The sequence below is a fragment of the Alosa pseudoharengus genome, unplaced genomic scaffold, assembly GCF_046254945.1.
Source record: "Alosa pseudoharengus isolate Yale_2024_CS ecotype anadromous, Long Island Sound unplaced genomic scaffold, YU_APseudo_1.1 YU_APseudo_1.1_scf_7, whole genome shotgun sequence".
NCBI classification, from domain to species: Eukaryota; Metazoa; Chordata; class Actinopteri; order Clupeiformes; family Clupeidae; genus Alosa; species Alosa pseudoharengus.
In genome coordinates this window covers 34,672,872-34,693,228 of record NW_027468859.1, presented here as the reverse complement: position 1 = coordinate 34,693,228, position 20,357 = coordinate 34,672,872, and the positions used below count along the sequence as shown (strand labels likewise).

The following is a 20,357-nucleotide window of genomic DNA, read 5'->3' as shown; positions in this document are numbered from 1 at the left end:
CATGGTTGTTCCATGACACATTTAGTGTGTGAATGTCCCACACTGGGAAGCATTATAGTTTGATACTGCAGCTGAAGTTAAACTTGAAGAAGAATCTGTCTGTTCATTTTTAACAGCCATTCCATTATTGAAAAGTTGATTTAATTTCTATGTTAAATTGTTCAACTAAAGAAAAGATATAAAATAAGTGTGTGTGCTGTAAAGTGGTTAGAAACAATCGGAAATTGGAATTAAATCGAAATCAGCCCAGAAAATTTAAATCGATGCATCTCTATTAGCAGTGTTGGGAACGTTACTTTAAAAAAAGTAATTAGTTATAGTTACTCACTACTCGTTCCAAAAAGTAACTGAGTTAGTAACTGAATTACTCTGATAAGAGTAACTCGTTACTAGGGAAAGTAACTATTTGTGTTACTGTTACACAAAAAAAAGTTGCTATATAAAGAATTTGGATTTTTTAGCAGTTTTGAGCAGCCAGTTGAAATTAGTAGAACAGACAGGTGTTTGTAGGCCTTCGATATTTATTAGATAAATAGATAGATAGATACTTTATTGATCCCCAAGGGGAAATTTAAGATATTGCACATCGACAGACCTAGGCTTGACTTCAGCCTGTGTCATAGGTTTTTGTTGTGAGGCAGAAAGATCTAGCTTTTGCTGCTTGGAGGACTTTGCTCCGAGTGCTCCGGTGTTTTTGGCCAATAGCTTTAGATGCGTGTGTGAGATGCTTCATTAAATTAGTTGCTTACAACGGATGTCGACAAAGTCTTCGCTCCTGGACATAATGTACACATTACATGCACGTTCTTGCCTTGATGAATTTGAAGTAGTGCTTATATCTCCACCTTGAAAATGCCAACTTTTCAGATTGCTCCTGACCTCTGCTGTTTCGTCGAATCTCTATTTTAGCTGTTGCGCGTGTGTGTGTGGCACGTGTGCTGGCAAGTGTGTAAAAACACTGGCTCTGATTGGCTATCATGAAACATGACTCTGCCTTAGCCAATCATAATCGCTTACGTCGTTATTAACCCACCTCCTCACTAGCTGTGAGCCAGGGTGCGTTTGGATTACACAGTTTATTCAATCAATGCATAGTAACGCACCGCATTTAACGCCCAGTAACGTTAACGGCGTTGTAACGACGGGAAAAGTAATTAGTTAGATTACCCCGTTAGTGAAAAAATAACGTTGTTACATAAATGGCTGATATTTTTGCTGATAATGGAACACTGAAACATAACACATCTTTGTTCACACACATTAGTGACCTGGGAAAGACACATTATTTCATTTGCAATAACACACCATGGTGATTCTAGCGTCTAAGATATAAACAACTAAACTCAGCATATCCATTACAATCCTCATACTGTATAGCGCTCAAAGCTATGGAAACTCAGTTTGACTGCCTAGTTTTAAGCATGACTGCCCGCTGTTGAACAGTTGAACTGGAAAATGGATGCCTTTTTCATTTTTAATGCATACTACCAGTGATTATGCCATAGATATAGAGTTTATAACAGGGTTCCTACACATTTTCCATTTAAAAATTCCATACTTTTTCCATACTCAAATTTCAAAACTTCTAGGTAGATTTTTCTGAACATATTTTCAACATTGCGGCCACTTCTGGTTTGGGATAACGGTAAAAAAACAAAGGTATGGACAACTGAAATTAATTGAAAAAGACACTTAATATTCGTTCATTTAGTCGTGTCATTTTTCTACGAGCCAGCTGGCAGTTTGTACGGGCACTCAATCCAGCTGTCGTCAACTTCATACTGTAACATTTTTGCCATTCTATCAAGCGTAAAAAGCTATTTTTTGTGGCAAAATCTATTTAATTCTGATTATGACAAAGATCCTCCTAAGCATGAACATTAGTCGATCAGTTGAACGCTTTCAACTGCCACACAATAGCTTTGGTTAATGCATGAGACACGTTGCTCATTGACTGAGAGCCCTAATTTCAGCAATGGGGAAAGTGCAAAGCAATGTTTATTATTTAAATAAATGATTTTAAAGTTATGTTAATTTAATATAATATAATATAATATAATATAATATAATATAATATAATATAATATAATATGCTACTATGTTGCAGAAGCCTGTGACAAGACCTAGAGATGTACACATTTTGCCATTTTAGATCGATAGCTTATTATTAAGTTATCCCCGAAAAACTCACACTTTCCCATTGTTGGATAATTTTTGTTGAGGAAGTTCTGTGTTGGAAGGTCCACTCACATTTTAAGTTCTCTGTAGACACAGCATAGCCTACATATGATAGAGACTTAGTTCACTGCTTGCAGGGGCTTCAGAAATCACCTTATGGCCTCTTTACACCAAAAAACAAGATTTGGGAAAGATTCTTGAAAGATTGGAGTCTTTTGAGTAAAGCTTGAATTGGGGGCATTAGTTAAAGACTACAATCTTTCAAGAATCTTTCCCAAATTTTGTCAAAGTTGTTTGGTGGAAGACAGTATTTTTGGTTTGCAATAATAACTTTTACACAAGTGCACAATGGTGTAGGGCACTTGCATAGACTAGCGATTCTCAATTTGGTTTTGGTGCCATGGTCCCCTTGTGGGAGAGACATTTTTCTGAGGACCCCCATCTAATTGTATCTTGACAATGTTGACTGACAGTTATGCTACACAACAGTAGGAATGGTTCATTATGACCTGATTGAAGTGATTAGTGCTGTAGAGCTAATAGTCTGGAAGCACAAATATTTCTCCATACCCTTGTTTGTTATTTCCATACTTATCCAGACCTGGAAATTGCTAAAGTCAAATTCCATACTCTTCCAGGTTTTCCATACTGCGTAGGAACCCTGTTATAAGGAGTATGGCATGTTATACAAGAACCCTGTATTGCAAACAATAGAAAGAGAACCTATCAATCAGTGGAACACACCATTTTTGCTGTTCCTGTTGGGTTTCAACAGCATTTTGGAAAGGAGAAGTTCCTGACGAAGTTGCAGCACCTCCTCCTGTAGGCCCTCAGCTTTCATCTTCCAGGACTGCTCAAGATGGTTAAACCTGCAAGCCAATTGCTCCGCATACTGTCTACCACTTTTCCCTGATGGTCTGGCTTTAATGATGGCAACTGCCACAGCAAGTTTAGTTGATCTTGTGTACCATATTTTGATAGCATTCCCTGAGCACAGAAAGAAAATTACAAACTGAGTTACAAATAACAGTTAGCCTCATGCATCATAGTCAATGTGAATAACATTTGCATAACTTTAAGACTTCATAAAATGGCAAACCTATATTAAACTAAGAATAGTGTTTGGAAGCTTCTAAAACACTTTATATTAGATTTGATTAAGAGCCTACAGACCTAGGGTCAGTTTCCCTGAACAGTTCATGTTTATAAGCTGCAACATTAAAAAAAAAACCTTGTCACTTATCAAAATGTAGCCTGTTTGTTCATCACAGTTAATGTTGTAACATTATATAACAACACACTAACAGTTACAACTGGCTATTTGGTGCAAAACCTTGCCACTGTAACTTACATCACAGTCTAATTATGTATCACAACTCAAACCGAATTCAGTAGGGAAGAAATAATGACAGTGATTTACAGATGTCTCACTGTTAGCAAGGAAGACTGTTCTATGACAGCTAGTGCTAACGTTGAGAAAGTTAGTCATGGCTATCTAACAATAATATGCTAACGTTATCGTTACACCAGCTTGGTAAGGATCACCACATAATTGAAACACCGGGTTATAACCTGCACTTTAATGTTATATCAATGTGAATTTGTAATTATGTATTTCTACGTAGCCAACTTAATCGCTGAGAAAACCTCTATTAGAGACTAGATGCTAAAGCTGTCTTAACGTTAGCTATCTAGTCGAACTGGCTGATTCTAGAATGTCTATCGACTGGTCGGTTAACGTTAGCTATCAGAGCTAGCAAACGTGAAGTGGACACAACAGCATGAGTTTTACAGGACTTACCAGATAAAGATTGTTTAGCAGAGGCATTATCCATCTCTGATGAAGCATTTGTCTTCATCAACTGAAGTTAGTGTTACCCTTATTGTGTAGAAGCATTACAGCAGATAGTTTCAAATCAGTCTAGCTTGATAGCATAGGTGGGCAAGGGAAAGCAAGCGGCAAAGAAAAAACGTTCTTCAACCCTTTACTGACGCATGCGCATGCAGTAATCGACAGTTTTGCCAGGTGCTGACAGAGCTGCCAAGTGCAAACAATTAGGTACATAATTATAAATAATAAGTTAGGAAAATGTGTTTACCATAATTGAGATTGTGTGTTCTGTTTTTCATTGTTTACCTGGCATATAGCAGTGGGAATAAAACATTTAATTTGTCTTTTTTTTATTTTAATTTAGTGTCTCTTATAGCCAAAGGTAGGCTAGGCTAGGCCTACTCTGAACCATCTGCCTGATAAGAAAAGCTGAAAGGAAAGGTGGAGGCGGTGTGAAGGATTCTTAATGATGGGTCTCCCTTTTTCAACTGTAAAGGTCTGAAATACTACCTATAGACAGGGAGTCCCCGTCTGTCTGGAGGGCCACCAAGGTCATGTCATCAGCATATTCAAAAAGTGACATTCCATTGTTGCAGGTGATTTCATTAGTGTATATGGAGAAAAGAATGGGTGACAAAACACAGCCCTCTGGGAACCTAGTATTTAAAACAATGTTGCTGAATTTAAAGCCCATCTTTCAAGATAGATAGATAGATAGATAGATAGATAGATAGATAGATAGATAGATAGATACTTTATTGATCCCCAGGGGAAATTCAAGATGAAGACCCCTGTGAAAGAACGTGTAGATAAATAGTGTAGGAACTCGATTTGCGAGAAAAAAATGGAGTCAGACGGTGAAGAGGTCGCAGTAGTCAACTCTTACGATGGGCCATTGCCATATAATTATGAGCCGCCTAGGCGAGAGAGGGGTCAGGCAGAGTTAAGGGGAAGGGTCAATGGACAGAGGAGAGAGATAGGGTCTCCAAGGGGGCCCCAGAACTCAGTAACAAAAAATAGCTGGAGGGTTTTAATATTATTTGCCGTTCATAGTTCCACATACTTATCACACATACAAAGTATGAGCTGATTTGGCCGACCCCCATCTTCCGACCTCTGCCTGGTTTTGCCTGGTTTTCTCGTGTAATGACTCTTAAGATAAACCTGACATACGAAATTGGAGCATCAAGGTGCCTAGCCACGGTGTCCAGAAGACTTAGCATCCTCAAGTTCCCGTTTTGCCTTGAAGACAAATTGGAGCCGGTCCAGACTGTCTCCCACCTTGGTGATAAGCCCCCCAGTGATCAACCTCTCCATGCATTCGCAGAAGATCGAGATAAGTTCCACAGGCCTGAAATCATTTATGGCTTTGGCATTGGGCTTCTTGGGAATAGGGATGATAGTTGACTCTTTAACTCCATGTCTGGAGTTGGTATTCAGGAAAAAGGCTGAAAAGGTTGTCACTACACCATCCAACTGAGCTTCAAACTCCTTCAAAATACGGCCCTAGCCCATCCAGTCCACAGGTTTTCCTCTTAGAGAAGATGGAAACAATCATCCACTCACAACTTCCACAATCTTCTTTTGTGACAGACAGAGGAGTAGTTAGCAGTGCTGCTCAACACAATCAATGGCTGTGCAGGTGGTGTGTCAGTGTTAAACGACAAGGATGTGGATTTTCTTTGGAATTGAGTGAACAACTGCATACAGTATAACCTTTGCTCACGAGAAAGATGTGTTTGCTGTACTGCTGAAACTATTTGTTAATGTTTAATTGCACTTCTGCCCTCTGGAAATTGGAAGTGAATGAAAGGTCCCCAGACCCATTTGAACTGAGATCAGGGCTTAAAAATGCAATAAAAGCAATACAAATGTCTGTGCCTGAAGTTAGACATATATGAGGATGTCATATACTGTAGTCTCATTGGCTATTTAAATTTTAAGCATACCAGCTCACGCCTGAATTCAGGCACGGTGCCTGAACACTTTAAGCCCTGTGAGATATGAGAATTGGTCTAGTGTACTCTGGTATACTCTGTAGCTCCAATACATACCAACATCCCTGAACACACACACACACAAACACACCACACACAGGCAGGCAGCAGCAATGCATCTCTGAGCTGTTACCAGGGGCAGAGACAGTCCAGTGTTGTGTGCAGATGACCCCTATGCAGTCATGCGGCATGTCAATGCCATGACAACAAGCCACTGCTATGTTATTTGTGCTATGTTGCATATGTGTCATCATTGTGTTAGTAATTTGTCCACCATTACTTTGTTCAGTGTTCACCATGGAGATTCTTACTAGTTGTGTATACCATTTTATCACTGTGGATATTCAGTTTGTATGTTAAGGTATTATTCAGAATACCTTATTTTTTGTACTTGTATTATAGGTATTATGGTGTGTCCACTGTCCATATCATATACATTTGTATCAATACAATAGGCTCCCTTGCAGTAATCCACATGTTTTTCTCCCTCTATTGCAGGCAGTCTGTCTATGGGTGCGAATGAGCAGTGCCTTCAGCAAATATTCGCTCACCGCTTCTGTGCGGATGATTAATCTAGTGTTAACTTGACAAATATTAAGCCCTTGACTCTCTGCTTAACTGCTAAGGTTTAAATAAAACGGCGTTATGACCCAGTGGAAAAAACGCACATGACCGGAGAAGGAGAACCTGTGCCATGCCCACGCATAGCCGGCTTGCGCGCTGACAGAGCGAACCTAATAAAGCTGAGTGAGAAGCCTGAGTCGCATCATTTCCGAGAACTTCTGAAGTGATAGGGGATCGCCATCTAACAACAGAGAATGGATACCACCAGAAACATTAAGAGCGATATATAGAGTACAAACAGTATTGTCCAATTTCACTCGGTTTCTTTTACGCAGACTTTGGGTATGGGTTTTCAGAGCAACTGAATGAATAACCGAGTAGTGGAAATATATGAAATGTTGGTGTACCCGTATTCTTCTTCAATCGACGACAAATGGAGTAATAGTTTACAAAAAGAAGATGGAACGAAGTAACCCAAGCTAAAGTTTGTTCGTTTTTCAATTTCACCTATCTAAACGCTGGACACAAATTACACGCTTCAATGGGGTCAAGATGACAAGAAAATTCGTTTTTCTGTGTAAAAATGTATTACGAGGAACCCCTGTGAGAGGAGATATTTTAATATATGTACAAAGGTTATAAACGCTATCTCAAACATCTGTCAAGCGGAGGATGGAGCGTTCTAGTCAGTTCAAGCCAACGTCTGTCATTGGAGAGTTATTAAACATATCAAGCAACGATTCGAATTCAAATTACACTCCAAAGGCAGTGGAAAAAGAAGCAAATCTTGCGTTTCAAGCGAGTGTTGCTATTATATTAGCGTTATTAACTTTTGCCACAACATTATCAAATGCTTTTGTTATTGTCACAATTTATCAATCAAGGAAGCTTCACACGCCAGCAAATTTGTTAATTGCATCCCTAGCAGTGACAGATTTGTTGGTTTCAATTCTGGTGATGCCAATAAGTGCTCTGTACACGGTGAGTCAAACATGGACGTTGGGGCAAGTTATGTGCGACATTTGGTTATCCTCAGATATAACATGTTGCACAGCATCTATATTACACCTGTGCGTTATTGCTTTGGACCGTTACTGGGCAATAACTGATGCGGTAGACTATGCCAAAAAACGGACCTCGGCGCGCGCAGCAGGGATGATTGCTACTGCCTGGGTGATCTCCATCTCCATCTCTCTACCTCCATTCTTCTGGCGTCAGGTCAAAGCTGAGGAGGTGACTAGTTGCACCGTGAACAGTGATCACATTTTTTACACTATTTATTCTACTTTTGGTGCGTTCTACATACCAACGCTTCTTCTCATAGCTCTCTATGGCAGGATATACGTCGAGGCTCGGAAGAGAATCTTGAAACAGTCGCCTAAAAAAACTGGGAAACGACTCACTTCGGCTCATTTGATCACTAACTCACCAGGGTCTGTGGCATCCACTACGTCTCTGAATTATGGAACGCATGAAACATCGTCCTGCGACACAATTTCATCAGCCAATGCAAACCAGGTGAAAGTCACTGTGTCGGATGCCCTTTTGGAAAAGAAAAGAATCTCGGCTGCCAGAGAAAGAAAAGCAACCAAAACTTTAGGCATCATTTTGGGGGCCTATATAATATGCTGGCTTCCATTCTTCATCTACACGTTAATAGCAGGGATGTGTACAACCTGCCCTTTTCACCCTGAGCTATTTGACGCTTTCACCTGGCTGGGCTACCTTAACTCGTTAATAAACCCAATCATTTATACCATGTCCAATGAGGATTTCAAGAAGGCATTTCACAAACTCATATCCTTCAAGTGCTGCAGGGGTTGACCTTGCAGCCCAAACTGATGCTGGTTATTATGTCCCATTTTGTTTTTTGTTTTTTTCCTTCTGTGATGTGTGAGCTTCAACAGGAGTATGTTTGCATATGTTGCTCCTTATCCACTGAAACACAAAAATAATAAACAGGTAATAAGAATTCATATGTATATTCACTGTTGATACATGGTAAATGTAAGGATATGTTGGATATTCACTTAAGATCTAACTTGAACATCTATAGATACTTTATCTTAAATTACAAGCATGCATGTTTTGCAATGGTCAAGTCAATTCTGGCAAAACTGAAACCTCATAATTTGTGCCACTGAGAAACAGCATTGTGCTTGTGAGAATGATCTTCACCAAAAAAACATAATCAATACCAATCCAACAAATGGGGAAAATGATAACAACATTCAGCGGATCAAAATCCATTTGTATTGCCTGTGTGTGTGCGTGAGAGAGAGAGAGAGAGCTCTTACACCCCATAATTTAGTGTAAACGGTGAGGCATAATTATGTCCTCATCCTCAAATATAGGTCTTCAGCTTTGTCATATCTGTCACATCTACTCATTTTGTACAAACCGTATAGCCCTCTCAACAGAGAATGTTTGCCAACCCTTTTTTGACGATCAGTGATTAGGATTGTCTGTGTTTAAGCAATATTTTGTGTTTGTATGAATGTCATTCATTACATCAAACAGTTGTATGTGGAGTATTACTTTCATATGAGGTCTGTTGAACTGTGAGTTAAAAAAAAAAAAAAACACAACCCCAGAAAACACCAACAGAATGTCGTCTGAGACAGCCTACTTTACTGAAAATGCCAAACTTGTTTTGTTTTTGAACACTCATCCTGGAGAGTACTATCCATTATACTTGGATTCATTTTGTTCAAAGTGTAAAACAGAGGAGCACACATACAAACTGCCCTGGTGTGCCTAAACCCGAGACAGACAGGGATGAAAAAAAGTATCAACCAAGGGAGGAATGTTTCTCCTGCTCCATGGGGTGGTGCATAAAGGGCTATAGCCCCTTGTTATGGATATCATACTTCATCAAAATGACTGCTGTACTATAAATGCTTGTCTGCAAATAAGCAATGTATTGTGAACTGCCTTGGATGTGTGGGATTAGACCCATCCACATAGAGTAAAAAATACTGCTGCTATCAAAAAAGACAATAAATAAAATTTGATCATACATTTGAGGGATATGGTAATTTTATTGAGGCGGCGGGGTTAAAATAATGGGGATTAAGGAGGATTTAATAGGCTTGCTCTTGTGGAAAAACTCACAGGGATTGATATCGAAAAGATTAAGAGTGTCTGCCAACACGTTAAACAATTGTATGACTATGGGAAAAAACTATGACTGGACAGGATGAGCAAATGAGAAAGACCATCATTTTGCTTTATTTTAACACCCCCGCAAATCCGCATCAAATTACAAAAAAGGCAATTGACCAGTCATAGTTAAGGAAAATAATAAGTCAGAGAGTGGCAGTGCTGTATAGGACAAAGGTGGCTCAAAAAATGTAGACATGCTAAAATGGTTGTTTTATTACTATCCTTTATGCTATGATGATGAAATCAACCATGGTGAAAAATAGGGTCAGATTTTTTGTACGCCCAGTGAACCTTTAACAATGATTTCCCTTCAAAGCAAAGCCCTACAGTATATTCTCTCTTTGTGTTAGATTGAAAAGGGAGAAAGTATAAGTATAAGTATGATGAGAAAGTATGTCTTATTGTCATCCAGAAATCTGCAGCTTTGTGCAATATCGTAATCTAACAAAAACAAAACAATAACACCCTGCTCTCTCTCTCCTTCTTGCTCTCTCTCTCTCTCTCTCTCTCATTGGAACAGATGTGGCTGAAATCTAGTGAAATTCATTTAAAAAAACCCATAGATAACAGTTTCCATGGTTTCTTTTTCATATTTCTTGAGTAAACAGGAGTCTCTGTACGTAATATTTAATTTAGATGTGTGACAGACATAACCACATGACGTATGTATGAGATTGTGTATTATATTCATTCTGTTGAGTGCGCCATCTGACCGTATATTCAGGTCACTTGATTGGGACCTTCAAAGCATCCTTTTAATTAATTGTCTGTGATGGCAGAGTGACATCTCATTATCTCTAAAACCACAGTAAAAATAACTTATTTCTCCACCAAGACTGATATTGGTGGACTGTTTGTTCTTATGTATAAATAGTGGGAACGCATTCTATAAAAGCATCCCTCAATCCTTGACCACCATGGGCATCAATTATCTGGGGATGTTTCAGCTCAGTGGAGTGGCATTATCATCTGCTTAGAAGTGTAAGGGCACGGCTGACTTCAGAGGAAGACCGAGAGAAAGTGCGATATAAGGAAAAGTGAGATAGCGAGAGAATAGGGAAGAGTGCAGAACAGGAAGTGGGAGTGTGGGAGAGATAAGGAGAGATTTAGTGAGTCCATGTGTGTGTGTGTGTGAGAGAGAGAGAGAAAGAGAGAGAGACAGAAACAGAAAGAACGAGAGATATTTATTTACTTACTTACTTGCTCATAAATAATCTATAAAGGCTCATTTCTCATTTCTGTGAACGAGATTGGAACACTACCTTGTCTCCTAGTGGACCCCAGACTCCAACTTGAACAGTTTGTGGCGAATGAATGGTTGAGTTGGAAGGAATGAAACATGGGGTTTTGTCGATTTCCATTTCTATCAAAGACCGCTGTTGAGAAACTGTCTCCATTCCTCTGCTCATTGCTACTGATGGCTTTGAGATCTGAAATATGTCACTGAAATGTTGCCATTAAAGGTAGCGACTGCAGTTTTTGACAGATGCTGAATTGAATATACAGCAATGCAGTCCAGTTCAAACCCCATCAGAAGACCATTAAGGCAGCATGATGAAAGACAACATTTTCTACCTTCAAATCTCACAATGAAGACATAAAAAATAAGGACATTCTCTCATTCTGAGTAATCCATGTGTCAGGTTGCTGTCTTCCCATTTCCAGGTTTTTTCCTCGGGCCTGGTAGCATGCACCACATCAAGTCAAAAGGTCTGTCCACTTAGGTCATGGTGTAAGAGAAGTTGATGGCAAAGATCAAACTTCCCCTCCAAGGAAAACAGGTCCTGTGATATTGGCTGCAGATCTGAGGCAGAAGGATCTCTGTCTGGCTAACCAAACTTTCTCTTTATAGTCCAACCATAGACGCTCATACCACAACAATGACAACAAAAGGCATCTTATAATAAAGGATGCGGTAAATTTGCTTTGGAATTTGATTAGTGGCCCCACCCTGTTTGACTTATCAACAGCTGTTGTAGTGACACATCTAAATAAAGGTGATCTCAGTTGAGAAATAGGTTGCCTAAATTTACCGGACAGCATTCAATTTGTGTACTCCTGCAGAGGAACGAGATTATAACCATAAACAAGTTATAACAAAATGACCCATTGCCTGTTGTGACAAATTGGAAATAACATTGAACTTACAGTATAATTCAGTTTTACTGTTCGAGACTTAGCCTGTGTTCTGTTATTCATTATTGTACCATCTACAATAAATCATCATCTAATCGCCGATCCTGATCCCGCCGTCAAGCTTTATTGACCATCTTCATACAACCATTAGAACTAAAACACAACGCAACAACCAGAGAATCCTACAACAGGGTATAGCATACAAACAGTTGCTAGATAACCGTAGCCCAAACGTTTACACTTAGTCCAGTGAGACACACTTACAGTACAGCACATTCAGCTTTGTGGATAGTAAGTCTTCTGCTGGAGTGGAACAGATTGATGAACTGTTTTCAGTGTTAGGGGTTGTCACTGAGCTCTCAATAGATGTGACAGTGAATTCAGATCTCATGTTGGTACACAACATGTGACATCAACCTTGGACATGAACCAACTAATATTATTTATTTATCACTGTCTTTTGTAAGTTTTGTCTTCATTTGAAAGTTAATATTTATTCAGTGACTACTAACAACATCAAGCCATGATGATAAGTACCAAATGTGGATTCCTGGTGTACAGTATATGCACCATTACCTTTTAGAAAACTTAGCATTTTTTTAATAGTTAAAGTTTAAAAAATAATAATACGTTTATTTTATATAGCGCCTTTCTCAAACCCAAGGTCGCTTTACATAGTAGGAAGGCAAGGAAACACAATAACAAACAAACAAAACAATACAACAAAGACAAGTTATCTGTATGGAGCTACAGTATGTGTTGGGTGTGGAGAAGTGATCATTAAACAGAAAGGTCTTGAGATGTGCTTTGAAGAGAGGAAGAGACGCACAGGCACGAAGAGGTTGGGGCAGGGAGTTCCAGAGTTTGGGGGCTAAGGCACTGAAGGACCTGCCACCCAGGGTGGAGAGTTCTTAAAGTATAGTTCTGAAAACTGAGTATTTTTTTCAGGGGCGTAGATTTGCGTGGGGACCGAAGGACGTGTCCACACCAATGTAAAATTACGACTGAAATGTCCCCACCAATATTCAGGTTGAAATGGGGGGGAAAGCGCTCACATGCGCTACACAAAGAGTTAAATCATTTCTCACTTCAGTGCTGCGGATCATCTCGTACAGATCTTGTAATGTGCAGTAGCCTATAAGAGTAAATCGCGCTGATTTGAAGTTACCTATAATAACTACCAGTGAGCCGCAGTCTCCTGCGCAGCATGCAGCGCTTCAGCTTTACTTCACTAAGCATGAAGTGCGTCCAAATTCACCCATTCTTCTCTGTTGAACTCCTCGAGAAGTAGGCTACTCATCACACATGTGTCACATGAAAGAGCCTTTTGTCAGCTTTTAAACGGTGCTAGCTAGCCACTGTTTGCTGTGATAAACAGTTCGCGAGAAAAATAACTTCAAGAGATTTAATAATTATTCTCTGCGCCCATCTCCACATCCATTCGTCTCGGTGGAATATCGTAGGTAGGCTTACACACTCTTCACACAACACATGACAAACCATATATCAGAATAAACAGCAGACCTTACCGAACACAGGGGTGTAATGTATTCCCGTGTATAGTTAGCTGTTCCAGAGTAATCCGGTTTTGAAATAAATTATAGCAAAATTCAACATGGTCTTTCGGCTGCATTTCTTAAAACTGAGCTGTGCTTACATCGCCTAGATATCTGTAAATATTAGAATCAAAGAATATACAGGCAGCTCACGGTTAAGTTTGTCAATGTAGCCTTAATGATTTCTTTTCACAAAATGCTAAGCATGCATGTATTTAAGTTTCTTAAAACTGAGCTGTGCTTAAATGATTTCATAACAGACCAAATAGAAAATAAATGTTAAATATAGCCTACATATCTGTACATATTAAAATCAGATTATGTAGGCTACACAGTGTAGTTAGATCAAGTTGGACAGTAGCACATTTTAAATCATGGATAGTAGTTGGACAGTAGCACATTTTAATAATTTTAGTGGCTGGTGAAAGAGTTGAGTGTTTGTTTTTTTTCGGGTGTGGGGGGGTAGTGTCCCCACCAAAGCTCAGACCAAACCTACGCCCTTGATTTTTTTAATAGTTAAAGTTAAAAGTATAGTTCTGAAAACTGAGTATTTATTCCAGGATCAGAGTGGGGCACAGGGTTGTATGTGACAGTGTAGCATCCAAGGTCTGTACCCTGATGCGCCAAGCTCAGCTGTTTTGGTTGAACCCTGCTTATGACCCCCACTGTGATGATGTTTGAGGTTCCTTCCTCCGATGGCTCTGACAACTGGCCGCCACCCCCCAAAAAAGATGACCTGCTTTTGCATCTGGCCTCCATCAGATAATGAGAAAATGGTCATATATGGCCTGGACTCTGGGAGGACGACTTCCATCTTCACTGGACAGAAAAAGCACAGAAAATATTTCCTTTAGAGAGCAGCTCTGTCAAACTCAATTCTTAACCTGCATGGAATCCAGGATGCAGTGAGATGACAGTATCCACACAGTATATAACAGGATTAAACTTGCTCACTAAATTATAACATTTTAGGGGCAGAGAGCAAAGTATCTGTAGCAGGTCCTGGCCCACTTCGGATGACTGAACCCAAGGAAGAACCAGAGCAAACTAATAATTTCAAGCTTTAATGGTACAAGTGACTAATGTTTTGACGCACACAGCGTCTTCCTTAGAGTCAAACTGTACTGTTTGACTCTGAGTCAAATTATTTGTGTTCTCCGGTCCTTCCCTGGGTTCAGTCATGAAAGAAAACTGTTATTACAGAAAATTAAAAAAATATATATATTGTTATGACATTAGGATATTATAACAAATCAAGTGTAATGGAAAAAAAGGAGTTTCTTCCAATGTGCTTCTAAATACTGAATCACTTCATACTCATACATGGAGAATTACCCACAACAGGCTTATTTCCACTTAACAGCTCTCTTCTCTCCTCACATGACTTCTCTCTTTCTCAGATGTAAGGGGAGCGCTCTCAGCACCTTGTCACGTCTGTGTTCAGACTCACCCATACATGTAGGTGTTTATGTCCCGCTGCCACTGTCGCACCACTGGGGAGGCTATTTCTGCCACTACAGACTGTCTGTGACCACATGGTGTAATGAGACATGTCCAGAGACACTAGACGAGATGTGTGTGTGTGTGTGTGTGTGTGGAAAGTGTGCTCGGCTGGTGATGAAGAGATTGCTTCCTAAAGCCCCATCGGTCTGTATTACTTCAGCAAAGGGCCCCGGCCAAGCAGTGACTCATCAATCCATCTGGCACAGAGCAACAAGGGCCTTCCTGCTGGCAGAGGCTCTTACAAAATACTCCCATTTCCCTGCAGCGCCATGAAACACCCGAACGAAGATGACAATATTAGGGTGGTTCCTCATTGGCCATTCTAACTGCCAAGAGTGATTGAACTTAAACAATTAAAGAACAGTTAAAAATGCTGGGCATTGATGCCTTGCCAGCATAGAGTCAGAGGAAATTATAGTGTGTGGAGACAGTTTCCCTTGAGCTTGAGGTGGTCAACTCTCTTGGTATGTTGATAACAAAAAATATAAAATAATTTTGAGGGGGGTAGAAAATCAGTGTGCAGTCAAATGCTTTGGGCCTGGCATACAGTAAGCTCATCATAGTGTCATCTATCAATTGGATTGCTTTGAAGTTGGCAGCAGTCATGTGGGATGTTTGTGTGCTGCCTGAGATTTTTACATAAAGTGTGATTTATCACAAAGCAGTAATGTCCTCCTATCTGCTGGGGGGGGGGGGATGGATGTGGGAGAAACACCTGAGGCGTCAAACAGATCTGAGCTGTGAACCTCAGCACAGTTCAAGGTTGAGATGAGGTAAAAGATCACAAGGGGCAGGGAGGGGAGAAAATGGACAAACACACACACACACACACACACACACACACACGCACACGCACACACACACACATGCACGCACACATTCACACAAACATGCACCCACACACACATATGCATGCATGCAAACACACACACACACATGCATGCACACATGCACACACACACACACACACATACATGCACGCACACAAACACACACAGACAGACACACACGCATACACACACAAACACATCCCTCATGCAGACATCGCTGCAGGGCTCCTAGTGAAGTGGGCCTCACTCAAGGGCTAACTGAGAAGAGTGCGGCCAGAGTTAACGACAAAAACAATCTAATGTTATTTGATGAACCACATTTCCTCTCCACTTCGAAAGGTTAGCCTGCCAGGGAAAAAGATGCTTAATTTAGCTCAGGTATATGAGTCTGGCCTTTTCTATTCTGCTCTAGATTGCCTTGGCATATAATTTGAAGGCAGTGGACACTTCAGTTTGTCTTTATGAATAAGGGAAGCAAATACAGCAATACATTAAAATTATGTTGCAGGAGGTTCACGTTTGATTCAGATGACTCATTGATCTAAAATGCCAACCTATTCTGTCATCATAAGCAGGTCCTGTGGGCAGCCCAGGCACTGAAAACAAGTGTGTGTGTGTGTGGGGGGGGGGGGGGGGGGGGCAGCCTCCCCCAAAACAAAAACAAAACCCTGCAAGGAATTTCTCTGGAAATACTGAAGATATGGGTGAGCTACCTCTCTGGCGTGTTTTGTTTGATCCTTGGCTGAAATAATTTACAGACGGTCATGGATGGATGGTCGTTCTTTTCCAGAGTCTTTTGCTAGTCTGCCCCTGTATGAAACCCAATATCTGCCCCTCAGTGACCTGCTTATTTAAGAACAGAGTTTTCAGCATTCTGGAGTCCGATAGTCACTTATCTACGCAACACTCTCCTTTATTGGAAACAAATGCATGGGTGAGCTGGAATTGCTTTCATAAGCTATAAACACCCCTCAACTGAGAACTCAGGCAAACTTCATATGTATTATTAATGTAACCACTAAAAAGTTGAGTTGAAAGCATTAGGGTGAATGGTGTTGTGGTGCAGAATAATAACTTCAATAACCCTTCAGAAAACTATATGCAGTGAACAAATGATGTTAGGGAAATGGGCTGCTAGGACAGCTGTTAAATATCTATACTTCTTTGTGTAGAAAAAAATGTAAGCACATATTCTGTAATTGTCACTGCAACTGGGTAAACCTGCTTAAAGAGAACCCAGCGTTGAGTTAACGCTTTCTTTCTTTCTTTCTTTCTTTCTTTCTTTCTTTCTTGCTTTCTTTCTTTCTTTCTTTCTTTCTTTCTTTCTTGCCACTTCTATGCTCCTGATGGCACCTCTCAAGGCAGTGTTCCCTGGTGCTTGTAACACCATACATCAAATAGCATTGACTATAGCATCCCACTGGCCAGACATGTTCATCTATTTGACCAATGTGTGTTTTCATCATCCCACAGAAATATTTTTTTTATTTTGGTTATTTTGTGTGTGTGTGTGTGTGTGTGTGTGTGTGTGTGTGCATAGTGTTTGCATATGCTGGCAGGTCAGCAGTGTGATTATTTTCCGGAGTGCAACATGGGAAGATGTGCAAGGAGGTGTGTGAATGACAGCAGTGGGTCGATGTGGCAGCGGACCAGCGTTGCACAGCTGCGGAGCTGGATGGGGGAGCTGGAAGCCTGCCACACCACAGCCTCCTTATCTGCCCAGCATCACACAGGGGAGCGTGATTACATGCAGCCATGGGGTTTGGTGCCTGAATGTCAAAGCAGCATGCTGTGGCTGGAAGTGTATTGACGTGTCTCTTTGCATGTAACTTTGGGAGGAGATGAGCATGTGGTGTATGTTTGTACACCCCCCATCTGCTTTTTACCACATCTGTTATGATGAATATCCTTAATGCTCTTGAGGGGAGAAGATAGCCTATTTTCGTAGTTGTATCAAGCCTGTTGTGTTTCCATCAAAAATGACAGTCTTTAAATAGTTCAGTCTTCTGTCTCTAATTATAATAATAATAATAAAAAAAATTTAAACTCATGAGGATTCATAACATCCTTCACTCTACTAACTTTAACAGGATAATAAATTATGAAATACATTAAAGATAAATAAAGTTTCTTTCAAATAATTTACCATTGTTACATTCACTGTGTCTCCTTCAAAATGCATGTCCAATACTGTACTTCTACAAGGGAAAATGAAAAGTTAAATCATCAGATATCACATTTAATTAAATTAGTTGGGTGTTAAATTTTCCGTCATAATCACACTGGTCATTTCTGACCAAAGACACAAGTGATATTAAGTTGCAAAATTACAGATTTTATGATGTATATTTTATGCAGATTTTCAAAGTGTGTGCTTAATGTATTGTTAGATACATACCGAGATTTAGATTTTCAGTTTGTTGGATAACATTAAAGTCGCTCTAAGCGATGTTACTCAGTTTCTAAGCTAAAACATTTTTTGTCAAATACAGCAAACATCACCTCACCATTCGCTATAGCTGCCTGTGCCCTGAACACTGTAAAAAAACGCGAGCTCTGTGGACAGCCCAGGCTCCTAAAACAGCAACAAAAACAACTTGGTCCAGCCTGGACCATAAAAACATAAGCTAAACACCAGATACGTGTTTAGGAGAGTTACAATTGCACGGGAGAGAGGGGGAGGGAGTACATCACTTAGAGTAGTGTTTCCCAAACTTTTTTTCCCAAACTTTTTTTCTGACAGACCATCGCGACCCATTTGACTTCAGATCTAACATGCAACCACCAATATTGTTTTAGGCCACAGGTTCTCAAACTTTTATATGCCCCCTCTAACCATTCTACAGTGCCATATGTAATAGCGCCTATGTCTTGCCTACTACCACTACTATTACAGGGATTGGTGATGCACTGACTCAGTTTCCCACAACTCTGCAATCTCAATTACACATGAAACAATGTTAAATATTTTCAAAGCTCTATAAAATTCTCGCTCAGTTTTGTACAAACACACAACCTCAGGTTTTCCTCATCCTGCTTTGAACACAGTTGTGTTGCATTTTGGGCACCATCAGCGTGGAAAGTTACCTAAAAGAACGTTTTAATGCGCATTCGAGAGTTTGGTAATATTCTTGCATTCTACGCAATCGTCACTCTTCAACATAGTAAGCTGTTCCTGTATATCTAAAGAGAAATGTTGTAGGCTACGTTGCGTTGCAGAGAAATGGATCCACAACAGCGTTAATTCCGATGTAAACATAGCAAATAACTCAAGTCGTTATATTGTAGCCTATTTCTGGAGGTTTCTTTGGAAAGTTGAATCCGCAAGTTAAGTGTCTGTAGGCCTTATACTAAGGCTGTGTATTGATGTTGTGACAAACTATGTTGTTGAAAGAATGTGAAATGAATAAATATCAGAACAAGAGGCTTTTGCGCAATAGCCAAAAGATAATGCGCTTTTACTGTAGCCTAGTAGAGTTTGCGAGGTGGAAAACAAGATTAAATAATAGCTTTTAAAATGTCAATTTAAATTGTAGCCTTATATAATGCACTGGTGTGCATTTTAAATCCGAAATAATAAGGAATGTGAGTGAGGAGGCTGCTATTAAATTTAAAGAGTGCATCTACAATTGAAACTATCAGCCTTTGACGCAAATTTAATAGCCATGCCCGGTACAGGATGTGTGCTTTAGTTGACAGCATGGTAACTAGATTTTAATCGGTCAACGGAAGCAGCTGTCCGTTAATGTTCATGCTGATTTTGCAACTGCGAGGTCCATGGCAGGCGCCCCACAGAAATGTTTCATTTTGCGAGTAAGATGCACGCTGCCCCCTCTGCGGCGCATTCGCCCTTAGTTTCAGAGCTATTCTAGGGCCGTGACTGTGGTAAACAAACTATATCCTAATAGAAAACTGATAGCTTTCCTGGTTAAATGGTATAAGCTAGGCATATTAGCCTACACAACATAAATTGTGCTGGCGACCCAAATAAAATCTCCAGCGACCCACCCGTGGGTCGCAACCCAGTATTTGGGAACCAATGACTTAGAGCACCTTTAATATCTTGTATTACCAAACTGGGATGAATAATCCATGGTAACTGTGTGCAGCCTATGTGGCCTGAGCTGACTTGCTCTACTTCTCTCCTCTGGAGTGAGAGTGTGATGGGTGGCCCAGACCCAACTTTGTCACACCATTCCTCTCGCCTAATCAGAGATTCATTTCAGCCTGTCACGTCGCAAGGTGCTTCTGCATGCAGCATCAGCTCCCGAGCTGATAACATAATTATCGCCGTTTTCATTGGCAGAGAGAGGCACCAATGATCCGTTGATCCGAACGCACAGTCACAAATCGATGACAAGCATATACTGATATGTTAATCAGTCATTCAGTCTGGCTGGCGTCGTGTGGCACTGTGGCAGGTCAGAGGTGCCGGTGGCAGGGGTGCGGTGAGGTAGAGTGCGGATAAACAGAAAATGAATTGGAAATGTGAGAATGGAAGGAGACGCTGAGGCGGTAGAGTGCATATGCACTTGGTGGTGTCATGGTCATGGGTAGATCAGGAATTGAATTGAAATTGAAGGATGAACGAAATACC

The 20,357-nt window shown here is 40.3% G+C and overlaps 2 protein-coding genes across 2 annotated transcripts in view; one reads left to right on the top strand and one right to left on the bottom strand.

Annotated features, from left to right (window-relative positions):
* The window catches only part of mei4 (meiosis-specific, MEI4 homolog (S. cerevisiae)), a 43,947-nt gene extending 40,568 nt beyond the window's left edge, over positions 1-3,379 (bottom strand). The window contains exons 1-2 of the mRNA XM_076271961.1: positions 3,352-3,379; positions 2,923-3,165 (exon numbers count right to left, since the gene is read on the bottom strand). Of these exons, the coding sequence (XP_076128076.1) occupies positions 2,923-3,165; positions 3,352-3,379 (271 nt within the window). The remainder of the gene's footprint in view (positions 1-2,922; positions 3,166-3,351) is intronic.
* Positions 3,380-7,242: 3,863 nt separating this feature from the next.
* Positions 7,243-8,394, top strand: LOC143109308 (5-hydroxytryptamine receptor 1B-like). The gene has a single exon (XM_076271960.1). It carries the CDS (start codon positions 7,243-7,245, stop codon positions 8,392-8,394), a length of 1,152 nt encoding a protein of 383 aa, XP_076128075.1.
* The last annotated feature ends 11,963 nt before the right edge of the window (positions 8,395-20,357 follow it).

Coding starts and splice junctions, on each gene's coding strand:
- LOC143109308 (XM_076271960.1), top strand. CDS start 7,243: ATGGAGCGTTCTAGTCAGTTCAAGCCAACGTCTGTCATTGGAGAGTTA.